The 22,042-nt window shown below is 52.3% G+C and overlaps 1 protein-coding gene and 1 pseudogene across 1 annotated transcript in view; both read right to left on the reverse strand.

Moving 5' to 3' along the window:
- Window positions 1-1,484: 1,484 nt before the first annotated feature.
- Window positions 1,485-22,042, reverse strand: part of LOC114229975 (protein Daple-like) — a 29,872-nt gene continuing 9,314 nt past the window's right edge. The window contains exons 7-16 of the mRNA XM_054727944.1: window positions 21,838-21,964; window positions 19,317-19,510; window positions 16,029-16,166; window positions 13,253-13,663; window positions 12,472-12,761; window positions 10,675-11,386; window positions 6,539-6,693; window positions 3,828-3,917; window positions 1,995-2,152; window positions 1,485-1,495 (exon numbers count right to left, since the gene is read on the reverse strand). Of these exons, the coding sequence (XP_054583919.1) occupies window positions 1,485-1,495; window positions 1,995-2,152; window positions 3,828-3,917; window positions 6,539-6,693; window positions 10,675-11,386; window positions 12,472-12,761; window positions 13,253-13,663; window positions 16,029-16,166; window positions 19,317-19,510; window positions 21,838-21,964 (2,286 nt within the window). The remainder of the gene's footprint in view (window positions 1,496-1,994; window positions 2,153-3,827; window positions 3,918-6,538; window positions 6,694-10,674; window positions 11,387-12,471; window positions 12,762-13,252; window positions 13,664-16,028; window positions 16,167-19,316; window positions 19,511-21,837; window positions 21,965-22,042) is intronic.
- On the reverse strand, window positions 17,156-18,332 carry LOC129151882 (RNA-binding protein 7-like; annotated as a pseudogene).

The raw sequence follows: 22,042 nt of genomic DNA on the forward strand, positions 1-22,042 counted from the left end.
CTCTGTAATCTGTCAGACCCGAGTTCGGATCCCAGCTCCACCCCTTATCCTCTGGGCAAGTGCTTAACCTTGTCAAGCCTCACTTTCCCAGCCCTGCAAAGGGGATAGGAATCGTGGCTGCCTCGCATGGCAGTTGGAACTAAAGGAGAGACATAAAGTGGGAAACTAGCTAAAGGGTGCTGAGCCCAGAAAGAGCACCTATTACATGGCTGCCGTTACTAATATCTACCACGGACCTGCTCACTCAAGGACCCAAACAGTTGTTTGTTTTGTTAATCCTCACCCGATGATATTTTATTAAGAGAGAGTGGAAGAGAGGGACAGTCAGAGAGAGAAACATCTATGTGAGAGAGACACATGGATTGGGTGACCACCACACACCTCGACTGGGCGGGGCATTGAGCCTGCAACTGAGGTACATGCCCTTGACCAGAATCAAACCCTGGACTCTTTAGTCTGAGGGCCGACCCTCTAACCACTGAGACAAAAAGGCCAGGGCAGTCAAGCATCTTTTCTCTGAAAGTTTTGCTAGCTCAGTTAGGCTGATTATTTAATTAAGTAAGTCAACTTAGACAATCACACAAGTGGAGGTGGTGAATATAAAAACAATTATGTAGCCTGAATGAAAACCCGAGACAACAGACGCCTCTAGATCAATGTTAATAAGCTTGGATTTCATTTACCTGCACATGAGCCTTTTACCTAATCAAATCTTGTAAAGTCTGGGAATGCAAGCATTAGTCTGAAACACTGGTATGGATGCGTGTGCACACTTTGTTTTTTGCGTTTCGAGGGACACACCAGGACCAGCAGTGGTGACTGTCACCCAGAAAGGCGTGTGCGCAGATCACACTCAGAAGGCGACTGGTCACGGGCCCTCAGTGCTGTCACAGCCGCCCCTGAGAGGGCCCGAGTCCCAGGCATGGGCTGGTCTCAGGAAGTCCTGGTGTCCTTCATAAATGTAAATTCTCAGGGTGCATGTTTGGCAGGCTTATAGGTAAGTCATGTAGGACATGATATTTAAAAGTAAACTTGAAAACTAAATCATGTTTAAGGCAAGTAAGATGCACTTTCCCCCTCTCCCAATCCTTAACATCCCTGAAATCAGGATGCAGCTTCGAGCCTGTCTCACAGTCACTGTTGGTCAGGTGGCAATTCTGACAAAATCGTCACTGCCACAACCCACTTATCTTCTTTTTATGTGAGCACCCTTGTCCTGACAGCCTCTTAGAGTCCATGAAATACATACAGCACGTGCAACTAGAAATCCACTTCAGAACCTAAGGCGACTCCACACGACAACCCTGAATGACGAGTACAGTGCACCCCGTGGTGGCAGGACTCAAGGCCACATCAGGCTGGAGAAGAAACCAGACCCGCTTTTCAAAGTGACAGAACGATCAGAGCCACAGGAGGCCTTGCTGGAGACCTTGCCGCTGTCCATGACACGCTCAATGCACCGCGGAGCTCCCTACAGAAACGGCCTATTGTAGGCCTGGAGGAAACCGGGAACCCAAACACATCTGAGGTGGAAGTGATCTCTGTGGTAACTGTGTGGACATCAGCTCTGGATATTCGAGTCCCTCCCACAGTGTCCATGATGCGTGAGGCTCCTCATGCTAAAGGACCTGAATTGTTCTGGGACGAAAGTGCAGCAACACTGACGGGGTTTACATTTTCTACTTGGGTGTTCACATACCTCAGGAGGCAGATATGCATGTGTGGAGCATGCCCCCTTCAGGCTCCTACACACACACACACACACACACACACACACACACACACACTCCTGCACCAGCATGCAGTGTCCTTGGTTCTCCCCTGTCCCTGAGGGCGACCTGAGATCCTCCCCTTCACATCCAGCCTGCAGCCAGGTCCACCCCTCCTACCTTTTCCCTTGCACCCCCTGCGGGCGTCTTGCTCTTCTGTCCACTTTGAGCAGCATGGGGTGGCCTCCAGGGGCTCCAGCTGCGATTGAAGAGACTGAGAAGTACTGGGCGAGGCCTGGTCTGAGGACCCCAGCAGCGAGGGAGGTTGACTTTGGTTGTTCTCTGGAACCCTCTCTGGGGTTGACTTTGGTTGTTCTCTGGAACCCCCTTTCTTGCCTTTGATTAATTTGACAATGTTTTTGGTTCTAATCCAGCGCTTCTTCCTGTAAGAGGTAGGTTTTTAGGACACAGCCAACCCTCACTGCCCCTCCAGCAGGTCCCTGGGTGCCCTACAGGAGCTGGGATTTCCATCACCAGCCTGGGAAAGTGGCGGTTAATCTGGTTCAGAATGAGGGTGCTCTTCGCCATCACCACGCTCATCCCACCTGGGGCTCAGGAGGGGGCACACACTGTGCAGTTAATTCGCACAGACCAAGGGATGGTAGAAGCCTTTCTCATGACAGGAACCCACTCTAGCCCCTCGGGAAAACAGAACTTCCAACTCAGCTCTCAGCTCTTGATTCCTGTGCCAAGTGCAGGAAGCGGTGCTGTGCTAAACTAATCATGCTGGTTGGCAAAATTCCGCTAAATGCCATTTTCAGAAAGGGTCAGGGACCTCCTCATTTTCTACTAGCTTTAATAATACATGAAATGGGCTGGCATCCTCTGCCCGTTCCCGGCATTGAGGAATCTGGGTGAGGGGAAGAGGGCAGGAGAGTGGGCCGCTTCAAGTAGAAATGATGAGCCCTGGCCCAGAGCCTGGGGGTTGGAGAATCGGCTTGAGCACTGAAGGGTGGTGGGTTCCATCCCCCATCAAGGGCACATATCTGGGGTGCAGATTCGATCCCGGCCCCGGTCGAGATGTGTGCAAATGGAAACCAATTGATATTTCTCTCTCTCTCTCTCTCTCTCTCTCTCTCGCTCTCTCTCTCTCTTTCTCTCTCTCTCTCCCTCCCCACCCCCTCACCTCCCTACCTCCCTTCTCCTCTCTCTAAAAATCAATGGGAAAAATATTCTCGGGTGAGGATTAAAAAATAAGTGAATAAATGAAAACAGTGAATGTAAAGGTAATACACTACAGCTAACAGGAAATGAGGCATTCTAATGTCACAAGGACCACAGCTGGGTTCTGATCCTGGCTCTGCCATAAACAGCACTGTGCTTACACAAGCCACTCCATTTCCTCATCAGTGTCTCAATTTCCCTGTCAACAGCAGGGTCAGGCAGAATTCTGTGATTCTGTGATTGCTACAGAGAGGCCCTGCCGGATTCATGGTGATTTGACCTCAAGGCTGGGCTGGGACAGGACAATGGAAAGGTCCAGATCCTGGGCTCAGGCCCGGGACCCAGGGGAAGCCCTGCTGCTGGACAGAGGCCGGCAGTCTCAGGGACTGAGTCGGCCTTCCACCGGGGCTGCTGCTCTCTGCAGAAGGGAACTTGTTTGTGAACCTGCCCTGGGGGGTCCAGTGAATCCAGAGGAATGGAGGTCTGAACAAAAGGTTCCTGTGCTTGAAGAAGGGGATGCGGGTCCAGGCATCTGACCCAAGCTTCCTTCCCAAAATAGAAACATGCTTTCCTATATCTCACAATCTTGAGACCAAACCTGATATGCCTGCTTTAGTGGCTCTAAAAGCCCAGACTCTCTGCCCCTTAAACAGGCTCCTGGCCAGCTAGCATTCACCGTCCCGTATAGGATAACCCTCACTACAGAGGGCGGGACCAAAAAAACTTCTAATTTCTTTCCTTGCTGGGAGGGACCTGCACACAGGGCAGCTGTCATACAGGGGAAGGTACGGGCCCAATGCACTAGACACTGCTCTAGATGCTACAGCTTTCCCTACTCGTGAAAGAGCAAGCTTCTCTACTGTATGTAAGTTGCTGACGCTTAGATCAACTCACTTCTTTGGTGCTGGATCATGGAACTTGTGTTGAGCCATGCTTTTTTCTTCCAGGTTTTTATTAGTTTTCTGTGAGGCATGTAATTTGTCTCTAACAGAGGAGAGAGAAAAACAATCTGGTTTTTAAAATAAAACACATAAATTGACTCATCAGCCCTGCCTGGGACCTGGCCCAGAAGGAGCTGGTGTGTTTCTGGGACTCAGACATCACAGTGCTCATGGCCACCATGACCACCGAGTTGGGAATATGGGGGTGGAAGCAGGGGACGTGGGTCCAGGACCCCTAGCACATTGAGGGGACCATCTGAACACCTTGGATCAGGCTTTACGTCACCTCAGGAGAGCAGACCCTGAACCATCTGAAACTCAAGCTGGGGAACCCCGAGGATTCCGGCCAGGTCAGCTCAGGACCTTGGGTTCTTGGGTCAGACACAGGGCTAGGCTAGCTCCTGTGGGTGCAGACCAATGATGCCTTTAGTGGTATGGGTGGGGGGCGGGTCTTTCCTCTGTGAGTTAGATGGGCATCAGGTGAAAAAGGTCAGTTTAGCAAAGTCAGACCTCCGACCTGGACCCACTCCAATGTTGGGCTTCTGCTCACCCTTCCAGGGAAGCAACTCAAAGCCTTTTGGGGGCCAGACAGAGAAGATAAGGAGCAAAGCGGCATGGGAGGCCTGGAGGGGGGTGGGCCCTGCGGTGAGACTCAGTGCATGGTGCCACTCGTGACCTAATGCAGGGACTGCAATCTGAGCCCCGCTGTCCATGTGGCAGAGTTTCTGATGGCTTTTCCTGAAGGCTCCGGAAGCCCCGGATCTGAAGCAAACTCTCTTAATTTCTAAATGTGGGAAGTCAGTTCACATTTTCAAAAACACAGAAAGGACCAGAGAGACACCTCTTAAACCTTGGGCTGTCAGAGGACACCCCCCTCCTGGGAGAGGGAGCCTGGCCTTCCTGAAGCAGACTGCATGGCATGCTTTCGTGCTGTGTGTCTAGGAGCCGTGCACTCAGTGCTCTCTGTACAGCGTCCCCCACTGGGCCGCTGGCTTCGGTCCTCTTCCTGCCTCTCCTCACACATGTGGCCTTGACAGCTCAGACCCCTGCTTTCCTTGCTTGAAAGTGAGTCCTCGGCATCGAGGCAGCTGCTCAGGATCCTTCGGTCATAAGGTGCCCAGGCCCCCCCTAATCTGAGGGCTTTCCAGCGAGTTCACCGCGAAGTGAGCCCCCGTGAAAAGTGATCTCTTGCTAACCACTGGGCCCTTGGCCCCTGACCTGCTCTGCTCCCAGTGCCCTTTGCTTGGCCTCTGTTCTTCTAGTCTGTTATTCTGTTCCCACGGCCGTCCCCCAGCCCCACAAACTCATGGCCCAGCTTTCCTAGGGCTGGGGAAGACTCGGCTCAGAGCAGGCTCAGGAAGCCTGCCCACTCCCTGGCCTCCCGAAAACACTTTCTAACGCAAAACCGTCATCAGATCATCCCCCAGGGTTCCAGGTTCCAATTCTTCTACTTTCCACCTGCCCAACCTCTGCTGGTAATTTTTAGCAGCTGCGTTATAGAGAGCCAACTTCAGGCAAAAACTCTCATTTCTACCCCAAAACTGCAGTGCGGTTTTCCATGTCAACCATCCTTGGTAGGTGGCGAGCCCCCTGTAGATGAGCAGATGACTCTGGGAGAACAGTGAGCGGCATCATCCCCCCAGGGAGCTGGGACAGCGCCTCTTGGTCACTGTGACCATGGCCCTCTGTCCCACACTGGCCAGCCATTGCTGATCACAAAGAAGGTAAGTCTCAGCAGCACAGCACCGAGGGATGAAGACCAACCTGGACCCACAAGATGCATCTCAGATTACTTGACTTCCAGACCACAAGGTTTCCAGCACCAAGGCTCTTCCTCCTGCCCTCATTTCTGGCAGATTCCTAGGCCCTGTACACCAGCATCCCTTAAACATTCACTTCCCAGTGAATCCGACTCCTTAGCCGGCATGGAAGCCTTCCATGGCTGAGCGCTACCCCCTCCAGCCTTCCCTCCTGCCCCTCCCTGCACCCAGACCACGTCAAGCTCCACCTTCACGTCCCCCACGCTCTCCCTGCCACACAAAAACACTTGCTAGCCTTCTCCCCATCAGAGGCAGCAGCAGAAGCCCAACTCCCACCACCACGCTTCCTTCTACACCTCCATGGAGCTCCTCAACATCTGTCTGCTGCGCACACAGCTCTGCTCACGTCCCATCACCCCTACTGGTTCCTGGAGACCAGGTAACTGGATCTGTGCACCTCCCAGGGCCCACACCAAAGCCAGGACTGTTGGAAGTCATTGTGGTCAAAGGGAGGACAGCCACTGTGCCCCAACAACCCACTCTCCAGCCCTTTATGGGAAAAGCCCACATAGAAAGGGCTCAGTCTGCGAGCTGAAGTCCTTCCCTAGGACCTCTCTGTATCACTGTGGTATTTTTCAAAGTGAACTTAATCCCAAAAGCAGATTAAGAAGCATCTGGCAGGGGACAGCGTCTCTGAAAAGCCAACAAAGCCAACCACCCCTACTTGCAGAAATCTAGAACCATTCCAGGGTAAAGGAGAGAAGGATGCGCTGGTAAGATGGTCTGTCCCCTTGCCCTGGGGACACCACTGCACCCAGAGGGTTCTCTGCTGCCCAGAATGGTGCTGTCTAGTCCTGGAGCTGAAAGCCATGCCCCCTCTGTTGAAGGGTGAACATCAGCCCACACCCCTCCCACGTACTGCTGCTGCTCCTGGTGATGCTGGTCCTTGTTCTCCATGTCCTCCTGGAGAAGCCTCTGGTTCTGCTCATTCAACCTGTGGACTTGGCACTGCAGGTGACGGTTTTCTCTCTCCACGTTCCTCCTGAGACTGGAGAGCCGCTAAAACACAGATGGACAATGTCTCAAACACCACAGGCTCCCATGATTCCACTGCTGGGAATCTACTTCCAAAAGAAGAAAAAGGCCACGTGCACAAAGATGGCCACTTTGGTATTGTCTGTGTCAGCTGGAATGACCAATGCAGCCAATGCCATGGGCATGGCCAAGCCTTCTGCCACTGCACCTTCCAATCAGGCAGCCATTGGCCACGTGTGGCCGCTGAGCACTGAAAATGCAGCCAGTCTGAGCTGAGACGGGCCATAAGTGCAAAATATACAATAGGTTCTGAGGAAGTCATAACAACTTAAAAAATAATGTAAAATATCTCATTAAAAAGCTGCCCCACACCGTGGCTCAGTTGGTTGAGTGTCTTCCCATGCACCAAGAAATCACCGATGTAATTCCTGATCAAGGCATATGCCTGGGTTGCAGGCTCCATTCCCCAGTAGAGGGCATTAAGGAGGCAGCTGATTGATGTTTCTCTCAAAAAAACAATAAAAACATATTTAAAACTCTCATTAATAAGCTTTTGGGGTTACATGTGACATTTTAAATATAATGGTTAAATAAAATAGACTATTATATTAGTCCCACCTGTCTCCTCTTACTTTTTGAATATGGCTACTAGAAAGTTGAGTATCACATGTGGTGGCCTGCATTATATTCCTGTTGGACATCTCTGCTCTAGGCAGCGTTGGCAAGCTTTTCCTGTCAAGATCGAAGTACTAGGGGAGAAACCAAAATGGTGGCATAGTTAAACACCTAAACTGCAGCCTCGCACAACAATTTCAAAAACACAACTAAAAGACAAAACGGACATCATCCAGAACCACAGGAAAGCTGGCTGACTGGAAATCCTACAACTAGAAGGAAAGAGAAAACCACAAGGAAAATCAGAGGAGCCGTAAAAGCCTGAGGTACGGAGACAAGGGTGCACACGTGCGGAGAGGACGGAGCCAGAGAGGACGGGGTGGCTGAGTGCCTGGCTGGCGTTCTCTAGCGGGAAGGAGATAAAAGCTCCAGACTGCGCTGAACCCCAGCTCCTACTGCACTGAACCTCAGTTCCAGGCGAGACCCTGGGGACCCAGGCTCATACTGGGGGAATCTGGGCTGTAAGGCGGAAACTCAGGGGAGCGGCGAAAGGCAGAGCTCTGGAGGCGTGCACGTGAATGCACGCAGAGGACAGACAGTTGACTGTGCCGCTGAATTGCCCTAGTGGGAAGGAGACAAAAGCTCTGGACTGCACTGAACCCCAGTTCCGACTGCACTGAAACCCAGTTCCGGGCGAGAATCTGGGAATCCAGATTCATTGGGGGAGAGACTAGACTATTTGGCAGCAGGCGAAAGTCCAGGGCGCCTTTCTCTCAGAGGTGCTTGCAGCAAGTAACTAGGGACACTGAGACCCAGGAACCTCATAGGGAGGGGCTGACGGGAAGCCAAGGCTGTAGGCTCCACCCTGAAACTCCGCCCCATCCAAGCTGAGCACAGAGGCTTTTACAATTTTGCAAGTCTAGTCGAATAAGGCTGTCTCCCAGCGTAGACACAACTGATCCTCACAGCCAATTAGCCTGGAGGTCAACTCCTCCCACTGATACCAACAACAATCAAGACTAAACTACAACAAGGCTGTACACACAGTCCACAAAGGGGTGCACCAAAAGTGTCCATCTCAGGTAGCTGGGGAGGCCGAGCCACTGGCCCATATAGGACAACTAGCACACAAAGCTACCCTACCAACTCAGGGAAGCAGCAAAAATGCGGAGACAAAGAAACAGATCAAAAAACCAAAGAAATGGAGGAAAACAAACGACTGGAGATAGAGTTCAAAACCATGGTTATAAGGTTTTTCAAGAATTTCCTAGAAAAGGCCTATAAATTAGCAAGACCCTCGAGGATATGAGAGAGACCCTCGAGGATATGGAAAAGGACCAACTAGAAATTAAACATACACTGAATGAAATAAAAAATATTATACAGACACCCAACAGCAAACTAGAGGAATGGAAGAGTCAAGTCAAAGATTTGAAATACAAAGAAGCAAAAATCACTCAATTGGAAAAGCTAAAAGAAAAAAGAATCCAAAAATTTGAAGATAGTGTAAGAAGCCTCTGGGACAACTTCAAGGATACCAACATCAGAATTATGGGGGTGCCAGAAGAAGAGAAAGAGCAAGATACTGAAAACCTATTTGAAGAAATAATGACCAAAGTCTTCCCCCACCTGGTGAAAGAAATAGACTTACAAGTCCAGGAAGCACACAGAACCCCAAACAAAAGGAATCCAAAGAGGACCACACCAAGACACATCATAATTAAAATGCCAAGAGCAAAAGTCAAAGAGAGAATATTAAAAGCAGCAAGAGAAAAACAGTTAATTACCTACAAGGGAGCAACCATATGATTGTCAGCTGATTTCTCAACAGAAACTATGCAGGCCAGATGGGAGTGGCAAGAAATAGTCAAAGTGATGAATAGCAAGAACCTACAACCAAGAGTACTCTACCCAGCAAAGTTATCATTCAGAATGGAAGGTCAGATAAAGAGCTTCACAGATAAGAAAAAGCTAAACGAGTTCATCAACACCAAACCAGTATTATATGAAATGCTAAAAGGTATTCTCTAAGAAGAGGAAGAAGAAGAAAAAGGTAAAGATAAAAATTATGAACAACAAATACATATCTATCAACAAGTGAATCTAAAAATCAAGTGAATTAAAAATCTGATGTACAGAATAAACTGGTGAATATAATAGAATCAGGGGCATAAAAAGGGAGTGGACTGACAACTCTCAGGAGTAAAGGAGTGTGGGGGGTGCAGGAAGAGACTGGACAAAAATTGAGAGACTGAGGACAGTCGGGGGAAGGTAAGGGAAGAGGGTGGGATGGGAACCAGGTGGATGGGAGCTATGGGGGGATAAAAGAGGAACAACTGTAATAATCTGAACAATAAAGATTTATTAAATTTAAAAACAAAAAAGAGCGAGGTACTAAATATGTTAGGCTTTCCAGGCTGACAGTGGTCTCTGCTGCAACTGTTCAACTCTGTTTTTTTGTGTTTTTTTAAAATATATTTTATTGATTTTTTACAGAGAGGAAGAGAGAGGGATAGAGAGCTAGAAACATCAATGAGAGAGAAACATCGATCAGCTGCCTCCTGCACACCCCCTACTGGGGATGTGCCCGCAACCAAGGTACATGCCCTTGACCGGAATCGAACCTGGGACCTTTCAGTCCGCAGGCCGGCCGACGCTCTATCCACTGAGCCAAACCGGTTTCGGCTCAACTCTGTTATTACAGCAGGAAAGGGCCGGAGATACAATGTACAGGCCTGGGTGTGGCTGTGTTTAAATAACAAACCAAAAATATTTCCTCCTGGACACGGACTTTTAAATTTCATATCACTTTCACTTGCCACCAAATATAATCCTACTTTTGATTTTCCCCAACCATTAAACACTGTGAAAGCTATTGGTTCACAGCCTGACACAAGCAGGTGTGGGGCTGGACCTGAATTTGGGGCTGAGCCTGGCCAGCTCCTGCTCTAGAATATCATCGCGGTTGGTGAGTAGGAAAGTCCCAAGTTTTGGCTTCAGACAAACGGAGTTCCAACCCGCTACTTCAGAGGGACAAGGATGGGAACCCAGCTCATAAGATCATTGCGAGAATTAAATGAGATGACACAGAGAGCAGAGTGCTTAGCCAAGAGGATGGAAATAAAACAGTATTCGGCTGTTTCCATGCACCGCCCCGACCCTGCAAAAAGCAAAGATCCGGTGAAAGGTGTTCTGTAGCACACCCCTGCCAGTCATGGTGTTCATCCCAGCCACATGCCTCTGGCTTCCCATCTGCCTCTGTGTGACATTCACACACACTCTTTGAGCAGAGACGCCAATGACGACTTATTCAGACCAGGCTGAGCCCAAGGTGTCAGCCCAGGGAAAAGGCCCATCCAGGGTGCTGTGCCCTCCAGCCCCAGGCCTCACCTGGCAGTGGTTGCCCAGCTCTGTCAGCGACATGTTCATGCTCTGGAGCTCCTCCCTCTGCCAGTCGCACTGCGCCTGCCAGCTGTTAACTTCAAGCAGCCTGTCATTAAGGGAGGTTTGCAGCTCCTTGGTCTGGGTCTGCAGCTCCTCCTGCGCCTGCTTCAGTCCTTCAATTTGGGCCTGCCACTGGTTCACCTCCAGCTGTTTGTTCTCCAGGGAGGTTTGCAGTTGCTTGTTGTGGGCGTGCAGCTCTTCCTTCTCCTCTTTTAGCCCCTCGTACTGAGCCTGCCAGTGGTTCACCTCCAGCTGTGTGTTCTCCAGGGAGCTTTGCAGCTGCTTGGTGTGGGCGTGCAGCTCTTCCTTCTCCTCTTTTAGCCCCTCGTACAGAGCCTGCCAGTGGTTCACATCCAGCTGTGTGTTCTCCAGGGAGCTTTGCAGCTGCTTGGTGTGGGCATTCAGCTCTTCCTGCTCCTCTTTTAGCCCCTCGTACAGAGCCTGCCAGTGGTTCACCTCCAGCTGTGTGTTCTCCAGGGAGGTTTGCAGCTGCTTGGTGTGGGCGTGCAGCTCCTCCTGCTCCCGTTTCAGTCCTTCGCACTGGGCCTGCCACTGGTTCACCTCCAGCTGTTTATTGTTAAGGGAGGTTTGCAGCTCCTTGGTGTGGGTCTGCAGATCCTCCTGCTCTCCCTTCAGCTGCTGCTGCAGGAAATTGGCCCTGGGGGTGGAGAGACACAGGGCCAAGAGCTGAGGAGCACTCCCAGACTCTGCCCCAGTTGTGCAACCTTAATCAAAACGATAACCTCTCTGGGCCTCCGTTTTTCCCACGTGTAAATGAAGGGTTGAACAAAATCAGCAGTTTTCAAACTGTGTTCATTGGGGTTCTAGGAGGCTACCACAGGTGTCCCACTGTGGGCTGGGGAGACAGGACAGGCAGGCTCGGCCACCACTTCCACAGAGCATCCCTGTAGAAGGCCTTTCTATGGGAGGCTTTGGCACAGCTGCCTACTTGGAAAATGGGTTCTTTGATTCAAACACTTAAACACGGAATCAGAACATCTTTGCTCTAAGACACTATGTCTATGCCCAGCTCTTCTCCCCAATTCCAAACTCCTTTCTATTTTCAACACCTGAAATAAACACAATAGGAGATTCTGCAGTGTTACATAAATTCACTGAAATTATCACTAGCATCATCATCATCATCATTACCCGACTGGGATTCCTGGGGGAAGATTTAGACTAAAAAGCTCCTAAGACCAGAGGCTCATGGACTCAATTTGAAACAGGTGTGTGAAGTTTGGCTCACACAGCTTTTTGTTTGTTTGTTTTGTTTAAATTTCTTTATTGATTAAGGTGTCACATATTTGTCCTCATCCCCCCATTCCCATCCCAAACCCCTCCCCACGCATGCCCCCAACACCCTGTTGTCTTTGACCACTGGTTAGGCTCATATGGATGCACACAAGTCCTTTGGTTGATCTCTCCCCTCTATCCTCTCCTTGTTCTTGGTTTGGAAAGAAAAGGAAGAGGGAAGAGGGGGTAGGAATCCCCAGGGGCGCTGGGACCCAATGCGGATGTCTGGATTCCCTGAGCTGGGATTAGCTGGACACACCCTTCTCCCCAGGGACCTCCTCCCCATCAGTCTTCAGCCACACCAACTCCACATCGCTGAGGGTGATGGTGGGTTTACATCTCTTCACTGTGAATCAGCTGGACCAGAGGAAACCCGAAGGGCCAGAGTAAAGGGGGGACAGGAGCCCAGAGGAGCCCGCCAGTCACCCACCAGCTGCAGGCACGCACCTGTCACTTAGCGCCTTGCTCTGCAGTTTCAGGGTCCGATGCAGCAGCGTCTTCTTACGGCTGTACTGGTCCCTGAGGGCCTCGTGCTCCCCAGACAGGTGCTCGTGGAGCGCCCCCAGGCAGGCATGGTCCCGCTGCAGAGCCTCGTGGGCTGCCGCCAGCTGCTGGTGCTGCTCCTGCAGGGCCTCAAGCTCCCTCTCTGTGGCCGCCTGCTGGTGCTGGAGCTGCAGGTTCTGCTCCCTGATCGCAGTGAGCGAGGTGCCCTGGGAGCTCAGAGTGGAATGTTCCACCTGCCGGGAGGGAGGAGGGATGATGCCTCACCAGGTACAGGCCCAGGGGAGCCACAGGCTCCGGATCCCCACATCCCCACACGCAGTGAGGGGCCAAGAGCCGGTCAAGTGCAGACACCAAAATAGCAGGACCCTCAGGAAGACAAAACCCAGCCGTGCTGAGGACAGTTCTACCAGCACTTAAGGAACTGCTCTGGGAGGGCCCGTGGCATAAAAGGACTGTCACATGGACCTAAGCTTAGTCCTGGGCCCCTCTCTGCACATGTGACCTTTCTTGGGGAAATTATGCCCTTTCTCTGGATAAGTTCCTTGGGTTCCTCCTTTGACTACTTTGAAAAGTACATAGAAAATCAGTAAGGATATAGAGTACCTGAACAGCACTACCAACCCATGTAACCGATATTTACAGAACACCCATCCCACAGCATTCAAACTCTCAGAAAGCTGACCGGGGATGTATCCATCCTCACTCATTCTGAGGCCAGAATTACCCTGGTGTCCAGCTGCTCATCCCGATCCAGACCCTCGGGCTGCAGGGGGTCCGGAGACGTCTGCAGTCTCTGGTTCTCCAGCAACAGGCCCTGGCTCTCCCGCTCCAGGGCATTGATCCCCTCGGGGGCCCTCGTCAGGGCGCTGACCTCCGTGGCCAGCTTCTCCTTCTCCTCCTGAAGCCGGTGCAGCTCCTGCTCCAGCTCCTGTGCCCGCGCCGCCTGCTCCCTCACCTGCTCTAGGTCCTGGCGCAGCTGCAGCCGTTCCCACTCCAGCTTGCTGACTTGGCTGCTTGTCTCCAGCACCGTCTGCTGGAGGACTTTGTTTTCATTCTCCATGTCCTGCACACGGGCCTCGCTGCTGGCCTGTGAACTCGCCCGCAGCAAACACACCACTTGTTCAAGATCCTTGATCTGCAGGAAAACACAACGGAAACGACACAGGCGTGATTTCAGTCCAAACTGGGGGCCTAATGTGTAGGCCTGGAACGACCATCTCATCATGGACCCAAAGGACATCCTAACCTTTCCCAGAGGCCTGATATGGACACAAGGTGAAGGGCACGAGATCCCCACCCAGACAGTTCAAATCTAAACACATTCACAGCAGCTGATGATTTAGAAACAGAAACCACAGCTCCTCTTACTTAAGACAATGACAGTGACTTCCTTGGTGCTTTTTACCCTGGTCCACAAGGACCCAACGAGCTGGCCGCCCACCCCTAATGCAGCTCCTCACGTCACTCTCCCCTAAAGACATTGCACATGATCTTATCTGTGCTGTGAATGCTCACCTGCCTCCACCCCCAGCCTCTAGCATCACTAGCTCCTTCTCACCCTCCCAGCTCAGTGTGATTGATTGACAGCTCCTCAGGGAAGACCTGCACCAGGATCTAAATGTCCTGCTCCTAACAAGACTTTCCCTGTACACATGAATATTCCCTCAATAGCACGTCTGAAGTCACCTGGCTTGTCACCTGTCATTCAGCCTGCTAGACTGCAAGCCATATCGGGGGAGGGTGGATGCATGACTCTTAAGTCTACACAGCACCATCCCAAGCCCCCTTTTTTGTCTACTAGAGAGGCTGAAGTACCTGATACCCAGCCTCCCTTGCAGCTAGGGTTAGTCAGGTGTCAGGTGAGGCCAATGGGATGTCCACAGAGGGTACTGGGAGGCGTTCCCTCTGTCTCTTCACCCTCCACATTCTTCCTGCCCACTTCTTGGGGAGGTACAACAGCCACTGCAAAACTGGCAGAGCAGGAAGAGAGAAGCCTGGCTCCAGGGTGGCGTCCCTGAGCCGCGCTGCCCAGCACTGGGCTGCCTAGCTTGGGACTTCCTGTAGTGTGAGGTGGACCAGCCCTGGAGGTTTGCCTGGGCTCAGAGCGTGAAGCTGGACATTTGAAGGGGGATCTTTGTCCTACAGGCTGTCACATGAGCTGCAGGACATTAAGCAGCATCCTGGCCTCCCCCACCACAGCCAGGAGCACCTCCCTTCTCCTCCCCCAAGTCATAACAATCATAAACAAGATGGACAGTGTTGCCCAGCCAGTGTGGGTCAATGGTTTAGCATCAACCTATGAACCAGTCGGTCACAGTTCAATTATCTGTCAGGGCTTATTCTCAGGAGCTGGTTCGATCTCACTAGGCATTGTGCAGGAGGCAGCCAATCAATGATTCTCTCTCATCATTGATATTTCTCTCTCTCTCTCCCTTTCCATCTCTCTTTCCCTCTCCCTCTTCCTCTCCCTGTCCGTCTTCCTTCCTCTCTGAAATAAATAAAAAATAGATTAAAATAAAAACCAAAAGGATTGCCAGTGTTCCTGGGGGGCAAAATCTGTCCCCACCCCCTGCTGTGGCTGGACTTGCTGGTCTGAGCTGCAGCTGAGGGAGGAAACTGGTAACCCAGGAATCACTGCTGGATTCCCAGGACATGGCTGTGATCCTGGACTTGGCCTCTTGCAGGCTGGGGTGCCAGGGGAGGCATGGCGCTGGAGGGCCTACCTCCTGGGCTTTCTCAGCCTTCAGGGTCTCTATGTCACGGAGCAGCTGTTCTCTCTCCTCCACCAGCTCCTCACTGAGGGTCTCCAGATCCTGACTGGTCTGCTTTTCTCTTTCCATCTGGACCCGCAAGTCTTCAATCTGCAGAGTCAAAGACCCAGCCCATGCAAAAGTCAGTTTCAGGAAGTGAACTTTGTTTTAAAGCAAACCCACAACCTGTCAGCCCCACAGAACACTTTATCAGGTCTTTTCTGAAGGGAAACCTTCCTGCCCACTTCTTGGGGAGGTACAACAGCCACTGCCAAGACTGCAGAGCAAGAAGGGAGAAGCCTCGGGCCTGGATGGTGTGCCTGGGCCCCAACCCCAGCACTGGGCTGCCTACCCTGGGCCTTCTTAGACTGTGAGGTGGATCAACCCTGGAGGTTTGTCAGGGTTCTTAATGATGTTGGGCATTTGGAGCAGGATCATTCTTTGTCCTGTAGACTGTCCCATGTGCAGCAGGACATTTAGCAGAATACTGGCCGCTCCCCACAAAAGCCAGGAGCACCTCCCCTCTCCTCCCCCAAGTCATCCCCATCAAAAACAAGATTGCCAGTGTCCCTGGGGTCAATTACTATCCCCACCCCCTGTTGTGACTGGAATTGCTGGTCTGAGCTGCAGCTGAGGGAGGAAACTGGTAACCCAGGAATCACTGCTGGATTCCACAGACATGGCTGTGATCCTGGACTCGGCCTCTTGCAGGCTGGGGTGCCAGGGGAGGCATGGCGCTGGAGGGCCTACCTCCTGGGCTTTCTCAGCCTTCAGGGTCTCTATGTCACGAAGCAGCTGTTCTCTCTCCTCCACCAGCTCCTCACTGAGGGTCTCCAGATCCTGACTGGTCTGCTTTTCTCTTTCCATCTGGACCCGCAAGTCTTCAATCTGCAGAGCCAACGACCCAGCCCATGCAAAAGTCAGTTTCACAAAGTGAACTATCTTTTAAAGCAAATCCAAAACCTGTCAGCCCCCTGGAACACTTTATCAGGTCTTTTCTGAAGGGAAACCTTCCTGCCCACTTCTTGGGGAGGTACAACAGCCACTGCCAAGACTGCAGAGCAGGAAGGGAGAAGCCTGGGGCCTGTGAGGTGTCCCTAAGCCGCTGCCCAGGTCAGGCCTAGTTGTGCAGTGAGCTCCCCACACCATCACCTCTCAGCCCACGGGGTGCACGTCCAGCTCATGGTAGCGAAAAAGATATGGACACCAATTGGTCAGCTTCCCTTCCAGCTTTCCACTGCTCTCTCTCACTGCTTCCACACCCCACTGCCACCCAGGCCAGACCACCTCCGTCCTGCCTGCACGACTGCCCAATCAGTGGCCTGACACAGAGCTCTTCTGCGGGACCCACCAGTGCCCACTCCCTGACCATGAACTGCCTGGACCCGCACGTCTCCCACTCTGTGCCTGACACCTGACCACCGTGATGGACGCAGCTTCAGACTCAGGGTGGGACCTGAGGTGTGACTCCCAGGCGAGGCCCGTGCTGCTGTCCCTTCCCACTGACACCAAACTCATGATCACCCGGGAGGTGAAAGGGTTGCTCCCTGCTAACAATGTGACCACGAGCGGTTTCCGTAACTGACAGGGCCAGCAAGCAGCAGGCATGGGCACCCGCTTCTGTCAGGGCGAAGTGCTCAGCACACACCTGGCAGGTGGCAGGTCCAACAAGAGCTGACCCTCCTGAGAGGGCCGGCCCCTCCCACCCTCAGAGCTTCTGACACGGTCCATCTGGGCTGGGGTTCAAGAACCTGCATTTGGACTTGTGACCCTGATGCTGCTGGTTTGGGATGACGGCTCTAAAACTAAAACAGAGGATCCCCACTATCAAAGATCAGGTGGTTCTCAGAGCTTTCAAACACCCCAATAAGCAGGTTCTTGCAATACAATAGATAATAGATCATTAAAATGTTTGCTTTATGATACAACCAATACATATAACATGTGCCTTCCTCAATTTCTAAAATGATTCGGAATCGTGGAACTTTCTTTTGCATAAAACACTTTCCTCTTCATGAAATCCTGAGGTGAAAGTCTATCAATATAAAATTGTAAGAACAAGTCTTCTCATTTCTGTATTAGACTATAGCTATATGTTCAAAAATTTTTATAAAGAAATGTGGCAACTTATAAAACTGCTCTCGACAGTTTGAACAAAACATTCCCAGACCCACTTAGTCCAAAGGACCTAGGATGACCCTATGAAAACAATGTCCTTTGAACACTTGTTAGCTCCGAGATGAATGCCACTTCCCAGCTCTACTGCTGTCTCTTCTGCTATCGTGGCCATGGCTCCAGCCATCGCGATTCCTGTCTGCATAGAAGTCATCACCTCCGTGTCCTCTGTAATGCTACTCACAGCTGTAGTGTCTGTCTACTAGGGAGGGATGAGGGCTCTGCCTGGCTTTACGCAGTGATGACGGTGTATCTTGACGCCATTTGGGAGCTTGGAGACTCCTTATAACTATGATTATGTGACTGAACTGATGGGGAAAAACCTGATCGATCAAGATGTGGAGAACCCAATTTCCTGCCATATGACCTCTGTCTCAAAACGTTGTTCATCCCTGCTTGATTCTGAAATTTTTCTGGAGAAGAGAAAGATCTCTGAATGACCTGTGCTGATGGAGTCATGTTATCCACAGTCCTTTCATGTCTGTTAGGAGATGGAGAGGCAGAGCTTGAATTTCCAACATGATGCTGGGAATATGACAAACCAACCTCCTGCGAGGCATGGCTGCTTCCTGATCTAAACTGAAAGTTGATGGGCCTTCCAAACAGCTTTATTCCATTAAGGAGATTCATGGCCTAAGGAACAGACACTTCCTGTTTGAAATTCACAAATGCAAACTGCTTTGGTTTACCATCCTTATCTGTTGGAATTTTCACCTGCATCACTGGCCCAGCCTGGTGGAAAGGCTGGGAAAGGAGCTCCTGGGTCACTTTAGTGTGTAGGTAGCCCACTAAGAGAGTAGGATCTGCTTCCGAGGCTGCTGCCCCCATCTCGGTGTCAACCCTCCCAGGAGAGCCCCAGGGGTCCTTGCTGAGGCTCCCACTGCGCACTCTCCAAAGCTCATGTCCTCGTGCTCCCAGCCGTTGCCCACGTGTCAGTCACGCTCGTTCCCGCCTGGTGTCAAGTGCACTGACAGAGTGCGCAAGCTCCGAGGAGAGCGCTGGTTGAAGGCCATGGCTCCCAGGAAGGCTCGAGGGGCAGGCTGTCTCCATGCTGGTCATGGGCTGGACTGACCTGGGAGCGTGGAGGCCTCCCTGTGCCCAGGGACATGAGGCAGATACAGTGGCCGCGTTTGAAGATGGCCCTGAACCACGTGACCCTGTGCACTGGAGACCCAGAGAACACGGTGGCCCATCGCGCTCCCCTCAATGGCCGCAGCACTGGCGAAGGTCTCTGGAGACAGCGCCCTCCTGGCCAGGCCCACCGGGGACCTCCTCCTCCACAGAAGACACAGCTCGGCTTCCGGACCAGAGCCCTGGGTGACTGGCAGCGGCTGGAGCCCACCTTGCTCAGTGAAGGGAAAGGACCAGAATGGGCGGTGCCAAGGCCACAAGGTGAGATTCTCCCTCTACCTGATCCCCATGGAATTTCACTTGCTGCAGAGCTCTCGGTGCAGGATGCTGTGAGGGTGACCCTACTGCTGTGTGACCCTGGGCTGCATTTCGGCCCTGCCCAGTGCTTCCCAACAGGGCGCTGCTCTCCTTTCCTTAGGCACTTACCATGAGCTGGACCCTTTGCCTGCACTGACTCACACCATCCTCACCACAACTACTAGGGGGGTACATCGCTAACCCATTTCACAGATGAAGGCAGCGAGGCACACAGCTCTATCGGGTGCGGTCTCACTGCTGCAGGGACACCTCATGCTGCCTCGTGACGCCTCTCCAGGAGGACTCCTGTCCCCCTCCCATAATGGTGGCTGCATTGGACTCTGCCTTTCCCCCAGCTGTGCATGCCCACCGACCCCTGGGTGCTCCACCTGGCCACTTCCATGCCCCTAGGTTCCGGACACCACCCACGGGTACCTGCTTGCTGAGCTGCTGGTTCTCCTTCTCCAGCTCCCGGCGCTGAATGCTGCTCTCCTGCAGGGCCAGGGAGGCATCCCGCAGCCCCTGGATGGTGCCCTGGAGGCTCTGCTTCTCTTTGTCCAGCTTCAGGAAGCAGCTGGAGGCTGAAGAGCAAAGTGGAGTCAGAGCCCAGAGGCCAGGGGCCTCAGCTTCTGCTCTCTGCCCCCGGCCCCGAGCCAGCCATCACCCCCAGCCCTAGGTTTGGGGGGCCGGGATGCTCAGCTGGATGCCCTCCCTTTTTCCCAGGGTGCTGTTGCTGTCTGCATCTGAGGGCTCCTTGGGCGGTTATGGCCCCTCTGCTGGCTCAGCTGGGTTTATTAGGGAAGCAACCAGAGCTTAAGAAGAAAGCAGGTGACGGTGGAGAAGCCAACGCAAAAGTTCAAGATGATGGAACTGCTGGATCCACATTTTACAAAGTTATAACCTGACCATCAAGTCAAGGATTTCACAAACTTACAGAGATGGCAAAGAGAGTGTGTTCTCTGTGCCAGCCTCAGAGTGGTGGGAGTCCAAGTGGCTCAGCCGAGGGTGTAGGGGGGACACGATCATTAACCCGCACGTCTGTGGGTGGTAGAGGCAATGGGGCGCATATGCCCAGTACTCTCCATCTCTGGGTAAGGTCCTTCAGACAGAGATTTCATTTTGTACTTTCACAATTGCATTGAAAAAGAATGAGACAGTACATCTAAGTTGCTTTAAAAATTCTAAGCAAGATGAAAACATAAGGTAAAGCCAGAAAAAGGCAGATTTCCTCCTCTGCTTTGAAACAGCTTGAATGAGGAACAGAAAAGGGAGCACAGACCTGAGGAGAATGGGACTTCTCGGCCCCTCCCTGCCACGAGCAGGTGTGTGACTTTGGGTAAGTCCCGGGGCTTGTTCAGGAGGAAAACATGAATGTATGAGGGGTCAGGGCTGTTCCCTCAGCTGTCCCTCCAGGGCCACACACTCAGCCCTGGGAGCCTTATCGCACTGGACTGCTAATAGGGCTGCTCATGAGCACCCCAAGAAGCAGAGCAGTGGGCACCTTTGGGTAAGACAAGGGCGATAAGAACAGCCATCCTTTGTTGGCGCCCGTGGGCCAGGCACAGCCTAACGCTTCACTGTCTCCTCACAAGATACCCATAGTAATCCGGTGAGGCAGCTTCATTGCCCCATTTTGCAGATAAGAAAACTGAGGTTTAGGAGAGGTCACTTGGCTAACAAGTAGAGGAGCCTGGACTTTAAACCAGGCCTTTCTGACTCAAGAAGCCACCACACCAACCACACCAAAGTACATTCACGCTTTGTTCGTGAGCTGCCAGCTAAGCAGTAGGAGTTGGGAACACCAAGAAGAAGTCAGACACTGACCTGAAAGGGCTCACTAGCTACACTGAGCATCTGACTCAGGGAGGCTTTGCAACCCCATCAGCCACCCTGGTGGTGTCTAACTGAAGCACATTTGGTCTGAGCCAGTCCCTGCCAGTGGCACCGCTTCTGTGTCCCACCAGGGGGTAGTGGTGCTCCCCAGGAACCTGAACTCCCAGAGCCTGGGTTCCCAGGAGTGGGGAGACACCAAACCACAGAAAGAACTAACTCCCACACAGACTCCTGGTTCAATGAACTGATTTTAGGCTTGGAGCAGATGGGACGCCTTGAAGAGAAGGAATACCCAGCTGCTTTCAACAGCCTTTCCATGACGCTTAGGAATGTTGCTCAGAATTGAAAAAGCAGCTCCTCCCCAAACCAGCCACAGGCCCTCCTGGCTCTGCAGAGCTCTAAGGGAGCCTTCACCTGCACTCTCAGGTGCACGCGTGTGATTGTTGGACACGGGAACTGGCTTGTTGCTTGCAGGGTGCTGAGGCTCCTGCTGCACTGTTGGCTGCCCCACCCACCTTCCCTGGCCAACCCCACACCTCCTCCGGGGGCTGGGAGGGGGCAAATGCCAGAGGGAGAGGAAGAGGCCTGGGTCCCCTGAAAAACAGCCACTGAGCAGCCCCTGCCCAGGAAGAAGGAGAGCAGACTACACCCATCTGCCTGATTATGAGAGCATCTAAGGAAACCAGGCCCCGGGGGCAACTACAATGGAAGTCAGTGACCACTGGGGATTTCTCCTGCATCCAGAGCTTCCAGTGCTCCAGGGAGAGATCTGAAACACCCTCTGGGTGTCAGCGTGCTGTCACCTGGAAGCTCCAGGGCCTGGCCGAATGGCAACTGATAAATCTGGCAACACTTCCTTTGCATTTCATGTGCTGACTTAAAGGCTGCCAGGCCCTTCATGTTCTTGGGAGAATTGCAGTGTAAAAGTTCCAAATGGCCCTTGAATAAAACCCTATTGACTTGGGCTGAGGATGGGCTAACACATATGATTCAGAGCCAAGGTCTCAGCTCCCTGGGTGAGGGAGAAGCCAGTCAGCTGTTCTTGGAGAAGGCCCTTGGTATCCATTAAAGTGTAATTGTCTTCAATCAGGCTGGCTCCCAGGCACCAGGGGCTGCTGCCTACCCTCTGACAGCTGCTCCAGCTCCCAGCGCAGGTGGGCGGACTCCTTCGCACTCTGACCCTGTGCAGCCTTGAGTGCCAAGTTCTCTTCCCGCAGCTCCTCAAGGCGTTTCTGGTCTGTGTACTTGGCCTAGTGCAGAAAGGGGGGTGGTGGTGGTGAGGGTGCGGCCTGTGGCACACTCTGGACAGGCCCCAACCCCCGTGCATC

The sequence above is a fragment of the Eptesicus fuscus genome, chromosome 16 (genome assembly GCF_027574615.1).
Source record: "Eptesicus fuscus isolate TK198812 chromosome 16, DD_ASM_mEF_20220401, whole genome shotgun sequence".
Lineage (NCBI taxonomy): Eukaryota > Metazoa > Chordata > Mammalia > Chiroptera > Vespertilionidae > Eptesicus > Eptesicus fuscus.